Here is a 16,812-nt window from a genome sequence, read left to right as displayed (position 1 = left end):
TGATTAAAAAATAGGCAGAGTATGTTTTCTTATGTTTATCAATCAAGTGGCTTTCCCTCTTTACGACAAGTCTGCTAAGGCAGTGTTTTTCTGCTGCTGGTTCACAGAGAAGTTCATGTTAGAGTTAACCACCCTAATGTTTTTTGTTTTTTTTTAATATTTATTTATTTATTTATTTATTTATTTATTTATTTATTTATTTATTTTACAGAGACAGAGAGAGAGAGTCAGAGAGAGGGACAGACAGGGACAGACAGACAGGAACGGAGAGATGAGAAGCATCAATCATTAGTTTTTTGTTGCACATTGTGACACTTTAGTTGTTCATTGATTGCTTTCTCATATGTGCCTTGACCACGGGCCTTCAGCAGACTGAGTAACCCCTTGCTCAAGCCAGTGACCTTGGGTCCAAGCTGGTGAGCTTTTGCTCAAACCAGATGAGCCCATGCTCAAGCTGGCAAGCTCGGGATCTCGAACCTGGGTCCTCGGCATCCCAGTCCGACGCTCTATCCACTGCACCATCGCCTGGTCAGGCCACCTTGATGTTTTATGAAGATTATAGACCCAAGGATCTGAATCAAATTTGCTTATACTCAAGGTAATTTCTGCTTACCCAATCCCCAAAATAATTCTCTTATTTTCATCAGTTCCCAAGTGTGAAAGGTTGAAAACCACTAAATAAAGATCTTTTTACCATTTTTAATAGCATGTTTTTTTTTCTTTATCTTATTAAATTGTAATTCCTTTTATGCTCTGGACATAAGACTTTTGTCATTTATATTAATCTCATCCTCTGTGGGGTTTTTTTAAATTTTCATAATGTTTTATTTTGATAGCATAATCAGCTTTTGATAACTTATTAATTTTAATGCATTATAATTTATCTGTCCCTTGGATTTAGTGCCTTTTTTCTGCTCAGGAAATGCTTACTTCTCCCAAGATCTTTAAAATATTTTTTAATCCACATATTGAAGTGTTATTGCTTAATCTTTTACATTTATTTATATAATATGATTGTTTTGTGCTTTTGTTAAGGTAGCATTCAAATTTTACTTATTCTAAATATTTGTATTAAATTGACACAGCATCATGAATAATTTATGAGTGAATCTTCTTCTAGAGTCTATTTTGTTCCACTTGACTATTTGTCAATCATTACAACAATACTGTGTTGACTTGATTACTGTAGATTTAGAGTACATATTGATATCTAATATTTTAGTCCTTCAATGTAGTTGGTTTTCATCAAGCTTTAATCTTTTAGATATATTTGACACTTTGAATTTTTATACAAATTTTAGCATTAACACTTCAGTCTCTTCAAAATTGCTGAGATTTGTATGGGTATTGCATTGAATATATTGATTAATTTGAAGAGATTTTAACATCTCTAAAATGTTGAGTTTTTTAGTCTCATTTTTATGTCCCACCTATGTATGGAATCATACAGTTCTTAGTTTTTTTCTGACTTACTTATTTCACTCAGTATAATGTTATCAAGGTCCATCCATGTTGTTGTAAATGATCCGATGTCATCATTTCTTATGGCTGAGTAGTATTCCATAGTATATATGTACCACATCTTCTTTATCCAGTCATCTATTGAAGGGATTTTTGGTTGTTTCCATGTCATGGACGGGAGTGTGGTGGTTACTGGGGGGGGGGGGGTGAGGGAGAAGAGGAAGGGAGTGGGGGGAGGAGAGGGACACAAAAGATAGAAGGTGACAGAAGACAATTTGAGTTTGGGTGATGGGTATGCAACATAATTAAATGTCAAAATAACCAGGAGATATTTTCTCTGAACATGAATCTTGATTTACTAATGTCACTCCATTAAAATTAATAAAAAAAATAAAATAAAATGTAGAGTTTTTCAATCCATTAATATGACATTTTCCTCCATTTTATATTTCTTTATTTTTTTATAAATGATTCTTTATTTATTTTATATTTTGTTTAGATATATTAAACACAGGCTGATCAGGTGATGGCTCAGTGAATAGAACATAGACCTAGGATTCTGAGAACCCAGTTTTGAAACCGTGAGGTTGCCAGCTTGAGTGCAGGCTTACTAACTTGAGCACAAGGTCACTGGCTTGAGCATGGGATCATAGACATGACCCCATGGTCACCAGCCTGAGCCCAAAAGTTTCTGACTTGAGCCCAAAGTCAATGGCTAGAGCAACGGCTCTATAGTTTAGCTGTAGCCCCCTGGTTCAGGCATGTATGAGAAAGCAAACGAATAACTAAAATGTTGCAACTACGAGTTGATGCTTCTCATCTCTATTTCTTCCTGGCTCTCTGTCTTTTGCTAGAAAAAAAAATGTGTGTGTGTGTGTGTGTGTGTTATATTGCATATATTATATATATTTAAATATATATTATAAAATATATATACACACATATATATTAAACCTATTTTTTATATTTATTACTTAATATTTGGTGTTTCTTTGATACCATTATCAATAGTATCAGTTTTAGCATTTTATTTTTCTCTTTGTTGTTAAGGAATTCTTTCTAAGTTCTTTCTATTTTTACCTATACTTATGTGTGTTACAATTCAGTACTTACAATTCGTACTGAAAAACTGAAACTATAATTAACCCAAAATGTATTTTTCCTATCTCTAAAATGACTTCTTTATTTTTCTTGCCACAAATTTTTCATTTTTTCCCAAAGTTCATGTAAAATATTTTCTTGTAAGGTGATCTTCAAGTTGCCATTACTCTGTAATTCTATAACACTGACACAGAAAACCTTCAAGGGAAGTGACCATCTAGATTAAAGTTACACAAAACAAGGTGCTCTATCTACATGCCAGGTTGATGCTCTACCTCTGAGCCAACCGGCCAGGGCCTTAAAACTCTTTCTTACAACATAATCTAATGTTGTGTACCTCTTTCGTTGTTCTTTTCAAAGGACTAATTGCATAAAATAATAAACTACCTTTCGGTATATTGTTTTTTTACACTTAAAACATTCATTAGGGCAGAGGACCAGTTTTAAATTATTTGAAATCCATCACCGATGACACTTATTGTGCTGAAAGGAGAGTGGAGAACAGAATTTCCTGGCAAGCCAGAGTGAACACCAATAATTATTTATTTTTTTAAAATATTGCCCTTAACATAATATCTCTTTTAGTTGTGCTCTTGTCTTTCTTTTATTGAAACTTTTGCTCTAGATTAACATGACATAAAAACCTTGAAAAATTTTTGGCAATGTTTATTGAGTATTTTACTGAAAGAAAGCAAAGCTCTTTTTCAACACTATGCTAGAAACACCTATTATTGAGTTTCAATCATTGAAGAAGACAGAAGGAAGCAAGAGCAAGAAAAAAATATTTAGTTCATCTCTATAAAACTAAAAAAATTATTAGATAATATATAAGCCCAGGTACAGTGTTTTAGTTTCAATTATTTAATAATGCGTAAAATAACTATTGCAGATTTATCTGGTTATAATTCATCTGCATTATGAAAGCGAGCTCATTACCCCATTTCCTTCATGTGCCTATGTGGTATGAATATATACTATAGAAATCTGCTTTTATTGCTATTGTATACCATTGAATCAAAGCATAAACATTACTGTTAGTTGAGTTACCTGTTATACATTTCTTTGGTTTTTCATCAGAAAAAAAAATCCCATTTAATTTTTTAATTAGATATTGTAATATAGACTAGTGGTCCCCAACCCCCAGGCCATGGACCGGTACTGGTCTGTGGGCCATTTGGTACCGATCTGCAGAGAAAGAATAAATAACTTACATTATTTTCGTTTTATTTATATTTAAGTCTGAACAATGTTTTATTTTTAAAAATTACCAGATTCCCTCTGTAACATCCATCTAAGACTCACTCTTGATGCTTGTCTCGGTCATGTGATACATTTATCCGTCCCACCCTAAAGGCCGGTCCGTGAACATATTTTCTGACATTAAACCGGTCCATGGCCCCAAAAATGTTGGGGACCACTGATATAGACCAAATGAATTTCCAAAGGCTAGTTGTGTGAAGTATTTGTAAAAGAGTGTGTACTTGGGCCTTAAACATATTTGTAGATCAGAAAATGCCATTATGTGATCTGTACTTTTGGATGTGTTATCTGTAGGTTATCTTTTTCTTAGCCATTTCATAAAAAAAAATGAAAGGCTAAGTTTCACTTAATATTTATATATGTAGGTTATACTACTATGTGAAAAAAAGGAAAAAATAATCTGCCATTTAAAAGAGTATGTATATGTGAGAGTATCTGTGTTTTAACATTATTTAGGTTATTGTTATAAAAGAGCAATCGTTTCTTCAACATTCCCTGGGCAGATAAAGTTCATTAGAAATATTATAATATTATTTATTTTATGTGAAAATTATTCAAAGAGACTACCTTTTTATTTGTAATTATTCTATGATATAACATTTGGATCAGTTTTTTAAATTATTATTTTAAGAAAATGCAGCAGTTATATTTTACATGATTATTTTTCAAGCTAGAATATGGATTATTTATATATTCTTATATGCTATCCCAAGGCAATGAGTTCTCTGGATGTATGCCATTTATTCTAATTTCTTTAGGAGGATAAACTTTGTTTGCATAGCCACATCTCTTCTATATGCCATAAGTTTAGTAAACAGGATCAGCTGAAACTATTGCCTTAAACTATGTTGCATTTTGCTTGGCAAAGAGACCGTTGCTTTATGGGGGAAAATGGGATCTGAATTGCATCAGAGCTGTTTGTGTTCAACTCAACTTTTAAAAAATATAGAATCTTTAACAGCATTGCAGAGATTACAGATATATTCTCTTTCAGCTCTTATTCCAAAAATGGCTACAATTTAGCCCACTAAAAATACATAAGAAAGCAAGCATCAAAATGTTACATTAAGCCCTGTCCTATAGGTTCAGTGGTAGAGTGTCACCTGGCATGTGAGTGTCCTGGGTTTAATTCCCTGTCAGGGTACACAGGAGAAGTGACTATCTGCTTCTCCATCCATCCCCTTCCCCCATCTCTTTCTCTCTCTATCTCTCTCTTCCCCTACTGCAGCCATGGTTCAGTTGAAGCAAGTTGACCCTTGGCACTGAGAATAGCTCCATGGCCTTGCCTCAAGTGTTAAAATATCTTGGTTGCTGAGCAACAGCCCCAGATAAGCAGAACATCACCCCAGGGGCTTCCCAGGTGGTTCCTGGTCAGGGTGCATGCAGGAGTCTGTCTTCTCTCTGCCTCCCTGCTTCTCAGTTATGAAAAAAAATAAAAAGAAAAAAAGAAATGTTACATTGTTCCAGTCAAGTACCCCAGATGTATCTTAAAGAAGAATGGCTCCTATTCTGTGCCTGTACATTAGTTTTGTCTTTCACATTAAGATTTATGTTTTATGGACTTGCTTTAAGATAAAAGAAAAAAGAAGTAGTTTTCACCATGGAAGACTTTGGTACTTCTTTATCTCTTTTATTCTCTTACTTTCGGGATATCTATTTTTGTATCAGAAGTATTACTGAGTCAATTGAAGTATCAGCCTCTGTTATTAGAGGCATTTTCTTTTGATCAAGATAAAATTCAGTGATAACTCCTGTGAGAAATGATGAACAGGGAGGGGAACAGTTCCATGTTGTTAAAGGCAAACGTGAAATAGATCATGAAACTCATCAAGTATGTGAATCTCTGCTTCCTACCTTCATCTCCCAAAATATATCATTTATAAATAGCATAATAAAAGTATTTTTTGCCACTTAGAAAAAGGGCATTTTCTATATCATACCAAATATATACTTGAATATTTTCTACTTTAAAATATAACTAGATGTCAGCCAGCATATTGTCTTTGTTAAAGAAGGCATACAAGTAGAATGTATTTTCAAATAACTTTCTTTGGTTTCCAGGCACCATTATCGTGGATAACATGCTGATCAAAGGGACTGCTGGAGGACCAGACCCCACCATAGAACTCACTTTAAAGGACAACGTGGACTATTGGGTGCTGTTGGATCCTATTAAGCAAATGCTTTTCCTGAACAGCACAGGCAGAGTTCTGGATAGAGATGTTAGTGTTTTGTTTTTCTTTTTACTTTGCTCCTGTGTTACAACTTTATTATACTTTAATTATCTGCATATGTTTGTTGATATAATATCATATTTTCTTATAAATAATTTGACTTTATTTTCTGTGTTTATCAACAAAATTTTTTTTTAACTCCTTGAAAGAAGAATAAGAAAGAAAGGGACCATCTGTGTCTAAAAGAACCATTGTTTCTCCCTTTTATCATCCTGGAAGCTCATCAAATTTATGAGCAAAGAGAGAATAGAGTGCTCAGAATAAAGCATTGGTGACTTGGAAAAGCAGGATAAGCAAGGGGATAATTTATGGTGAGATTTGAACATGCAAGTAGTGTTGACTTCAGGTATGAGATACTGTGGGGATACTAATGGGCATGTGATCTTACAAGCACTGAGTATTGATTAAGATATGAGTTTGTGGCCACGTGCTTACAGAGCTTAAAAAATCTAAAAAGAAGTGAGCACAAGTATCCTGGGAATGCTCCCACCCATTCATCCAGTCCATTCTTTCTTAGGCAGTATGACCTAAGTTTTTTTGTTAAGAACAGCTAAATTACCAAAGTCACCAAATATCTCATTTTTGAAAAATGTTTAAAGCTTGAGTACATTTATTTTAATGCAACTTTATTCTCATTTATTTGCAATTCAGTCATATGTATAGAGAAATGTATTTGGGGAGTAAGGGTTTTAATAACTAGTAACAATTTTATGGAACCTTGGAAAAACTCCAGAAGTATATCTAACCATGTCTACATCCAAATTTCCAGATTTTGAAATCCAAATGTCAGATTTTCAGTTTAGTGAACCTGAATCATCTCACCAGCTTGCTCAGGATTTATGACCCACTTTACAATATGGTGTAGACTAGATGATCCCTGACATATTTCACTTTAAAAGTCAAGTCTCTAAGAGCTGTATGGTGAAGTGGGAAGTACATGGAACCCTCCCACCAGGGTGGTCTGGCAATCTTTGTATATTTGGGGGACCCTTATTTAGCTAAATGTGCCGTGGTGGCAGATGTGACACATGGGTAGCAGTTCGGAGCAGGAATAGGACTGTTGGGTGAAACACAGAGAAAATAAGTTGTCCTTACTGCTGTCCCAATTCCCACCACTGTCCCCACTCACTATGTCCTTTTATCACAGCACCATTCTTTATATAGCACAGTTCACAATTTTGGCTGGGTGGCTAAGAAAGTGTAAAATAGAAGAAAGATAACTTTAAGACAGCTGCTATCTTCATAAATCTTACTTTTATAAAAAACAATCTGGACAGTGGCACAAACGGGAAAATTATAAGATCCCTTCCCCTCCAGCTGTATTGATCAAGGCATCCTTTACTGCCCCTATTTAAGGATATTCATATCCAAGCCTTATGAATTTTTTTTAAATTTTACTGGGGTGACATCAATAAATCAGGGTACATATATTCAAAGAAAACATGTCCAGGTTATCTTGTCAATTAATTATATTGAATACCCATCACCCAAAGTCAGATTGTCCTCCGTCACCTTCTATCTAGTTTTCTTTTGCCCCTCCCCCACCCCTTCCCCTCTCTTTCCCTCCTCCCGCCCCATAACCACCACACTCTTGTCAATGTCTCTTAGTCTTGTTTTTATGTCCCACCTACGTATGGAATAATGCAGTTCTTGTTTTTTTCTGATTTACTTATTTCACTCCGTATAATGTTATCAAGATCCCAACATTTTGTTGTAAATGATCCGATGTCATCATTTCTTATGGCTGAGTAGTATTCCATAGTGTATATGTGCCACATCTTCTTTATCCAGTCTTCTATTGAAGGGCTTTTAGGTTGTTTCCAAGTCTTAGCCACTGTGAACAATGCTGCAATGAACATGGGGCTGCATGTGTCTTTACGTATCAGTGTTCCTGAGTTTTTGGTATATACACAATAGAGGGATTGCTGGGTCATAAGGTAGTTCTATTTTCAGTTTTGTTTTTTTTGTTTGTTTGTGTTTTTGTTTTTTGTATTTTTCTGAAGCTGGAAACGGGGAGAGACAGCCAGACAGACTCCCGCATGCGCCCGACCGGGATCCACCCGGCATGCCCACCAGGGGCAACGCTCTGCCCACCAGGGAGCAATGCTCTGCCCCTCTGGGGCGTCGCTCTACCATGACAAGAGCCACTCTAGCACCTGGGGCAGAGGCCAAGGAGCCATCCCCAGCGCCCGGGCCATCTTTGCTCCAATGGAGCCTTGGCTGCGGGAGGGGAAGAGAGAGACAGAGAGGAAGGAGGGGGTGGGGGTGGAGAAGCAAATGGGCACTTCTCCTATGTGCCCTGGCCGGGAATCGAACCTGGGTCCCCCACACGCCAGGCTGGCCGACACTCTACCTCTGAACCAACCGACCAGGGCCTATTTTCAGTTTTTTGAGGAACCACCATACATTCTTCCATAATGGTTGTACTACTTTACATTCCCAACAACAGTGAATGAGGGTTCCTTTTTCTCCACAGCCTCTCCAACATTTGCTATTACCTGTCTTGTTAATAATAGCTAATCTAACAGGTGTGAGATGGTATCTCATTGTAGTTTTGATTTTCATTTCTCTAATAATTAATGAAGATAAGCATCTTTTCATATATCTGTTGGCCATTTGTATTTCTTCCTGGGAGAAGTGTCTGTTCATGTCCTCTTCCCATTTTTTTTATTGGATTGCTTGTTTGTTTGTTGTTGAGTTTTATGAGTTCTTTATATATTTTGGATATTAAGCGCTTATCTGAGCTGTTGTTTGAAAATATCATTTCCCATTTAGTTGGCTGTCTATTTTGTTGTCAGTTTCTCTTGCTGAGCAAAAACTTCTTAGTCTGAGGTAGTCCCATTCATTTATTTTTTACTTCACTTCCCTTGCCTTTAGAATCAAATTCATAAAATGCTCTTTAAAACCAAGGTCCATGAGTTTAGAACCTATGTCTTCTTCTATGTACTTTATTGTTTCAGGTCTTATATTTAGGTCTTTGACCCATTTTGAATTAATTTCAGTACAAGGGGACAAACTGTAGTCGAATTTCATTCTTTTGCATGTAGCTTTCCCAGCACCATTTGTCGAAGAGGTTTTCTTTTCTCCATTGTATGTTGTTGGCCACTTTATCAAAAATTATTTGACCATATATATGTGGTTTTATTTCTGGACTTTCTATTCTGTTCCATTGGTCTGAGTGTCTATTTTTCTGCCAATACCATGCTGTTTTGATTGTCATGGCTCTATAATATAGTTTGAAGTCAGGTATTGTAATGCCCCAAGCTTCATTCTTTTTCTTTAGGATTGCTTTGGCTATTCAGTGTTTTTTATAGTTCCATATAAATCTGATGATTTTTTGTTCCATTTCCTTAAAAAATGTCAATGGAATTTTGATGGGAATTGAAATAAATTTGTATATTGCTTTGGGTAATATGGCCATCTTAATTATATTTATTCTTCCTATCTAAGAACAAGGAACATTCTTCCATCTCATCGTATCTTTTTCAATAGGAACAAGGAACATTCTTCCATCTCATCGTATCTTTTTCGATTTTCCTTAACAATGCTTTGTAGTTTTCATTACATAGGTCCTTTACATTCTTTGTTAAGTTTATTCCTAGGTATTCTATTTTTTTTTGTTCCAATCGTAAACGGGATTATTTTTCTGAGTTCATTCTCAAATGTTTCATTGTTGGCATATAGAAAGGCTATGGACTTTTGTATGTTAACTTTATATCCTGTGACCTTACTGTATTGGCTTATTGTTTCTAGTAGTCTTTTTTGTAGATTCTTTAGGGTTTTCAATGTATAGGATCATATCATCTGCAAAAAGTGATACCTTTACTTCTTCTTTGGGGATATGGATGATTTTTATTTCTTTGTCTTGTCTGATTGCTCTGGCTAGAACCTCTAGCAGCACATTAAATAAGAGTGGAGAGAGTGGACAACCCTGTCTTGTTCCTGATTTAAGGGGGAAAGCCTTCAGTTTTGTGCTATTTAATATGATGTTAGCTGATGGTTTATCATATATGGCCTTTATCATGTTGAGATATTTTATTTATGTACCCATTTTAATGAGAGTCTTAAACATAAAATTGTGTTGTATTTTATCGAACGCTTTTTCTGCATCTATTGATAAGATCATGAGGTTTTTGTTCTTTGTTTTGTTGATATGGTGTATTATGTTAACCGTTTTATGTATGTACAACCATCCTTGAGATTCTTGGATGAATCCCACATGATCGTGATGTATTATTTTTTTAATATGTTGTTGTATTCGATTTGCCAGTATTTTGTTTAGTATTTTAGCATCTGTATTCATTAGAGATATTGGTCTGTAGTTTTCTTTCTTTGTGCCATCCTTGCCAGGTTTTGGTATGAGGGTTATGTTGGCCTCATAAAATGTGTTTGGAAGTATTGCTTCTTCTTCAATTTTTTGGAAGACTTTGAGTAGAATAGGAACCAAGTCTTCTTTGAATGTTTGATAGAATTCACTAGTATAACCATCTGGGCCTGAACTTTTATTTTGGGGGAGGTTTTTAATAGTTTTTTTCTATTTCTTCCCTACTAATTGGTCTCGTTAGGCTTTCTGCTTCTTCATGACTCAGTCTAGGAAGGTTGTATTGTTCTAGGAATTTATCCATTTCTTCTACATTGTTGAATTTAGTGGCATATAGTTTTTCATAATATTCTACAATAATTCTTTGTATATTTATGATATCTGTGGTGATTTTTCCTCTTTCATTTTGTATTTTGTTTATATGAGTCCTTTCTTTTTTTTCCTTGGTAAATCTTGCCAAGGGTTTGTCAATTTTGTTGATCTTTTCAAAGAACCAGCTCCTTATTCTACTAATTTTTTCTATAGTTTTCCTGTTCTCTATTTCATTTATTTCTGCTCTAATTTTTATTGTCTCCTTTCTTTGGCTGGTTTTGGGTTGTCTTTGTTCTTCTTTTTCTAGTTCCTTAAGGTGTGAAGTTAAGTGGTAAACTTGGGCTCTCTCTTGTTTGTTCATATAAGCCTGAAATGATATGAACTTCCCTCTTATCACTGCTTTTGCTGCATCCAATAGATTCTGATATGTCAGATTGTCATTTTCATTTGTTTTTATATATCTTTTGATCTCTGTGCTTATTTCTTCTTTGACCCATTCATTTTTTAAAAGTATGTTGTTTAGTTTCCACAGTTTTGTGGGTCTTTTTCCTCTTTTTTGCTGTTGAATTCTAGTTTCAAGGCTTTATGATCAGAAAATATGCTTGGTACAGCTTTGATTTTTCTGAATTTGCTGATGATATTTTTGTGGCCCAATATATGGTCAATTCTTGAGAATGATCCATGTACACTGGAGAAAAATATATACTCTGTCACTTTGGGATGAAATGTCCTATAGATGTCTATCATATCGAATTGCTCTAGTGTTTTGTTTAAGGCCAATAGATCTTTATTGACTGTCTGTTTGGATGACCAATCTAGAGCCGACAGCGGTGTATTGAGTTTTACAAGTATGATTGTATTTTTGTCAGTTTTTGTTTTTAGATCAATAAGTATCTGTCTTATATATTTTGGTGCTCCTTGGTTTGGTGCATATATATTAAGAATTGTTATATCTTCTTGATTCAGCATCCCCTTAATCATTATGAAATGACCATTTTTGTCTCTGAGTACTTTTGCTGTCTTGTAGTCGGATTTATCAGATATGAGTATTGCTATGCCTGCTTTCTTTTTTTTTTATGTTATTTGCTTGGAGTATTGTTTTCCAGCCTTTCACTTTGAATTTGTTTTTATCATTGTTGCTTAGATGAATTTCTTGTAGGCAGCATACAGTTGCATTTTCTTTTTTAATCCATTCTGCTACTCTGTGCCGTTTTATTGGTGAGTTTAATCTGTTTACATTTAGTGTAATTATTGACACTGTGGGTTCCCTATTACCATTTTATACATTCCTTTCTGTTAGTTTTGTATCTTGTTTGATTCTTCTATTTTGTTTTTCTATCCTTTGTTTTTGTTTGGTTGTATTCCATACTTCTTTCCTCTGTTGCTATCTTTTTTAAATCATGTGCTTCTGTGGTGGTTTTTTCAATGGTGGTTACCATTAAGTAATGAAAAGGGTTCCTACCCTGTTCATTGTAGTACACTATCTTGTGAGTACTTCTGCACTTCATTGATCTTTACTACTGTCAATCTCCATACTCCCCCCTCCCTTTGTTTTTACAGTTTAAATTTGGTTTTATTGTGTTCTTGGTGGAGCTTTAACTTGTGGTTTTGTTTTGCTTTGTTCTTTGTATCTGGTTGGAAAACCCCCTTTATTAATTCCTGGAGAGGGAGTTTTCTGATGATAAATTCCCTCCTCTTTTCTGTATCTGTGAATGTTTTTATTTCTCCTTCGTATTTGAGAGATAGCTTTGATGGATATAGTATTCTTGGCTGAAAGTTCCTCTCCTTCAGGACTTTAAATATTAGGGTCCACTCTCTTCTAGCTTATAGAGTTTCTGTTGAGAAATCTGATGATAATCTAATAGGCCTTCCTTTATATGTTGTATTCTTCTTTTCCTTGGCTGCCTTAAGAAATTTTTCTTTGTCGTTGGTTTCTGCCAATTTCATTATGATGTGCCTTGGAGTAGGTTTGTTGGGGTTAAGAAAACTCGGTGTTCTGTTTGCTTCTTGAATTTGAGGCTTTAGTTCTTTCCACAGGCTTGGGAAGTTCTCATCTATTATTTGTTTGAGTATGTTCTCCATTCCATTTTCTCTCTCTTCTCCCTCTGATATACCTATTATTCTTATGTTATTCTTTTTGATGGAGTCAGATAATTCCTGTAGGGCTATCTCATTTTTTTTTAATTTTTGAGTCTCTTTCTACTTCTCTCTGTTGTGCCTCAAATTGCTTGTCTTCTTTTTCACTAATCCTACCTTCTATCTGGCCTGTTCTTTTAGCTAAGCTTGTTACCTCGTTTTTCAGCTTGTGAACTGAGTTTTTCATCTCTGTTTGATTTGTTTTTGTAGTTTCAATTTCCTTGGTAATATATTCTTTGTGTTTATTGAGTTGTTTTCTGAGCTCCCTAAATTGCCTTTCTGTGTTTTCTTGTATATCTCTGAGTATTTTTAGGATTTCTATTTTAAATTCTCTGTCATTTAGCTCCAAGGTTTTCAATATATTAAATTTTTTCTCCATAGATTTTTCCACATCTATCTGTGCTATCTCTCTGTCTTTTGTATCCATGATATTCTATTTCCTTTTCCTTAATGGCATCTGAGGGTGGTTTTGTTGATAGTACTTTGTATTCAGTGTGGGACTTCTGGAGGTTCTAAGAATAGATTTTTCTGTCTCTGGTTGAAGATCTTGTTGAAATTTTAGGGAGATTTATCGGTATCACTTCTTACAATGCCATTTCTCTGACATCACTTCAAGTCTTATGAATTTTATAACATGTTAGAGAAATCATAGAATATTTATACATTTGAGAACACTGTCATTTTATATGTTGTATCCTTTTTTAAAACCATCTTATAGCTGATTATGATAATTTACTGGCTCACTAATAAATTGCTTTCTTTTTGGAACCTATTCTTATATTAAAAGTACCAGTTCTATAAATTACATAGAAGAAAACATAGGTACTAAACTCATGGACCTTGGCAGTAGAGAATATTTTATAAATTTGACCCCAAGGCAAGGGAATCAAAGGCAAAAATAACTGAATGGGACTACATCAAAATAAGAAACTTCTACACAGCAAAAGAAACTGTTAAAAAAACAAATAGGCAACTAAATGGGAGATAACATTTTCATACAGTAGCTCAGATAAGGGGCTAATATCAAAAATATATAAAGAACTCACAAAACTCAGCAATAAACAATCTAATAAAAAAATGACAAAAGGACATGAACAGACACTTCTCCCAAGAAGAAATACAAGTGGCCAACAGAAGTATGAAAAAATGCTCATCTTCATTAGCTATTAGAGAAATGCAAATCAAAACTACAATGAGATACCACCTCACACCTGTTAGATTAGCTATTATCAAGAAGACAGGTAAAAATAAGTGCTGGAGAGAATGTGGAGAAAAAGGAACCCTCATTCACGGTTGTTGGGAATGTAAATTAGTACAACCATTATGGAAGAAAATATATGGTTTGCTCAAAAAATTAGGAATAGAACTACCTTATGACACTCTACTGGGTATATACCCACAGAACTTGAAAACCTGGGTACGGAAGGACACTTGTAGCCCCATGTTCATTGCAGCATTGCTCACAGTGGCCAAGACATGAAAACAACCAAAATGCCCTGCAGTAGAGGATTGGATAAAGAAGAAGTGGTACATATATACAATGGAATATTACTCAGCCATGAGAAATGATGACATAGTATCATTTATGACAACATAATGGAAATTGATAACATGATACAGAGTGAATAAGTTAATCAGAAAAAGCCAAGAACTGTATAATTTCATACATAGGTGGGACACATAATTGAGACTCATGCACCTAGATAAAAGTACAGTGGTTACCAGGGTGAGAGGAAGAGAGGAGAGAGAGAGAGGGTGAGGGTCAGGGGAAGGGCTTAAAGAGAAACAAAATATAGGGTGATAGGAGATGATTTGAATTTGGGTGATGGGCATAAAACATAATTGACTGTCTAAATGATGTACAGATGTTTTCTCCAAATCTATGTACTCTGATTTACCAATGTCACCCTGTTAAATTTAATTGTCTAAATAAATAAATAAATTTTTTTTTTTAAAGTATAAGTTCTAGGTTTGAATTAGGAGTAAAGACAAAGATATCCCTCTATATAAATAAACAATCTTCTATCTATACAACACATAACAGTGTTTAAAATTTAATTACTTACTGCCTGACCAGGCGGTGGCGCAGTGGATAGAGTGTCGGATTGGAATGCAGAGGACCCAGGTTCGAGATCCCGGGGTCGCCAGCTTGAGCACGGGCTCATCTGGTTTGAGCAAAAAAGGTCCACCAGCTTGAGCCCAAGGCCACTGGCCCCAGTGGGGGGTTACTTGGTCTGCTGAAGGCCCGCGGTCAAGGCACATGTGAGAAAGCAATCAATGAACAACTAAGGTGTTGCAACGTGCAATGAAAAACTAATGATTGATGCTTCTCATCTCTCTCCATTCCTGTCTGTCTGTCCCTGTCTGTCCCTCTGTCTGACTCACTCTCTGTCTCTGTAAAAAATAAATAAAATTAAAAAAAATAATTACTTACCAAAAATTATACATAATTTTCAAGATAAGTGTGTATTCTGAATATATATATATTTTTTATTTCTGATAGGGACATTGTTTATTGGCCTTTGGCTAAAGTGAAATAGTATCATAGGAGTACATTTAAAATTAATTTGACCTTAAAGTAATAATTGCAAAAATATACACAGGTATCATTGAAAGAAGAATCAGGCTGGTTCTTTAAAAAAATAATGAAAAATAACTTCCTTTCCATTTAAAATGCAGAGGAAAATCTGTAAATTTAACAAAATGTTCATTTACTTTCACTATATTTATCGAAATAAACTTATTGAAATAATTGAAAGACATTGTGTAGAGAATGCTGTACATCAGGGGTTGGAATCCTATGGCTCGCGAGCCAGATGTTGCTCTTTTGATGGCTGCATCTGGCTCGCAGACAAATCTTTAATAAAAAAAAATAATGTTAAAAATATAAAACATGTATTATATTTACAATGCATTCATTTCCTACCACTCATGTTCATGGTTGCGGGTGGCTGGAGCCAATTACAGCTGTCCTCCAGGACAACAACAAATTTTTATTGGATAATGCGTAACATACATGGGTTGTTGTATGGCCCTCACGAAGTTACATTTGTTTTTTTCCTGAACAGAATTTATTATATCCAGAGATGGGGCTCAGTTCTTCTTGACTGCTGCCTTCCTCATGGCTGCAAGGATGTTGCTCAGCTCCTCTCGCTTCCTCCTGGCACGGATGTTTATCCCTACCCTTCTTGATAAATTTCAGGGCTCTCTTGTCCTTGGAGACCTTGAGTAGCTCCGTGGCACGCCGCTCATAGGGAGCAAAGCCACACACTTCTCGGATCATGTCCCGCACAAACTTGGTGTGCTTGGTTAGGCGCATTCGGCAACGGCTGTGCCTCGGCTTGCTCACATTCTTGGTCACCTTGTGGCCCTTATTGAGGCCCACGGCCATGAGGTAGCACAAAGCCATGGCTGCTCGTTCTCAATAGCTGCTGTGGCGGAATTACATTTTAAAATATGTGACGTTCATGGCTCTCTCAGCCAAAAAGCTTCCCGACCCCTGCTCTACACCTTAGTAATATGAGAATATAAGCCTATATAGTTAAATAAAGTCATGCCCAAGATTTAATACTATCATCTTACACAGGTAATTTCACTTGGTTGTAGGACTTACAAAACTTGAAACAGACACACGACATAACATGGGAACATGTTTATGTTTGTTGTTTTTATATTTTATTGTTGCTGTTCTTGTTATTGTTACATATTTTACTGGCCCATTGCTCTAGTGTACTCAGTGTTTACAAGAAGAAAGTTGACTCTAGAAAGTATAAATGAAGTTCACACAGCTTATTAATGTGAAAGCCAGGTTGTCAAGTACTTGGTTTTGATGTCAAGAATTTCAACTTGGATAAATGTGTAAATTGAATTTAAGCAAGAGTTAGAAGTGTAAGTGTAAAAATAATGCAAAGTCATACAGAAGAAAAAGAAGTAAAGCTATAGTGTAGAAGTAGTGTAGAAGAAGAAAAATGTTTAAGAAGAGTAAAT

The 16,812-nt window shown here is 35.1% G+C and overlaps 1 protein-coding gene and 1 pseudogene across 1 annotated transcript in view; one reads left to right on the top strand and one right to left on the bottom strand.

Annotated features, from left to right (window-relative positions):
- The window catches only part of PCDH15 (protocadherin related 15), a 1,001,489-nt gene that overhangs the window by 392,875 nt on the left and 591,802 nt on the right, over positions 1 to 16,812 (top strand). Inside the window, exon 4 of the mRNA XM_066348814.1 lies at positions 5,884 to 6,044. Within this exon, the coding sequence (XP_066204911.1) occupies positions 5,884 to 6,044 (161 nt within the window). The remainder of the gene's footprint in view (positions 1 to 5,883; positions 6,045 to 16,812) is intronic.
- LOC136380886 (large ribosomal subunit protein eL36-like) lies at positions 15,874 to 16,258 on the bottom strand (annotated as a pseudogene).

Source organism: Saccopteryx leptura, chromosome 9, assembly GCF_036850995.1.
Source record: "Saccopteryx leptura isolate mSacLep1 chromosome 9, mSacLep1_pri_phased_curated, whole genome shotgun sequence".
NCBI classification, from domain to species: domain Eukaryota; kingdom Metazoa; phylum Chordata; class Mammalia; order Chiroptera; family Emballonuridae; genus Saccopteryx; species Saccopteryx leptura.
Note: the sequence above shows the minus strand (reverse complement) of the source record. Positions and strands in the feature narration are given on the sequence as shown.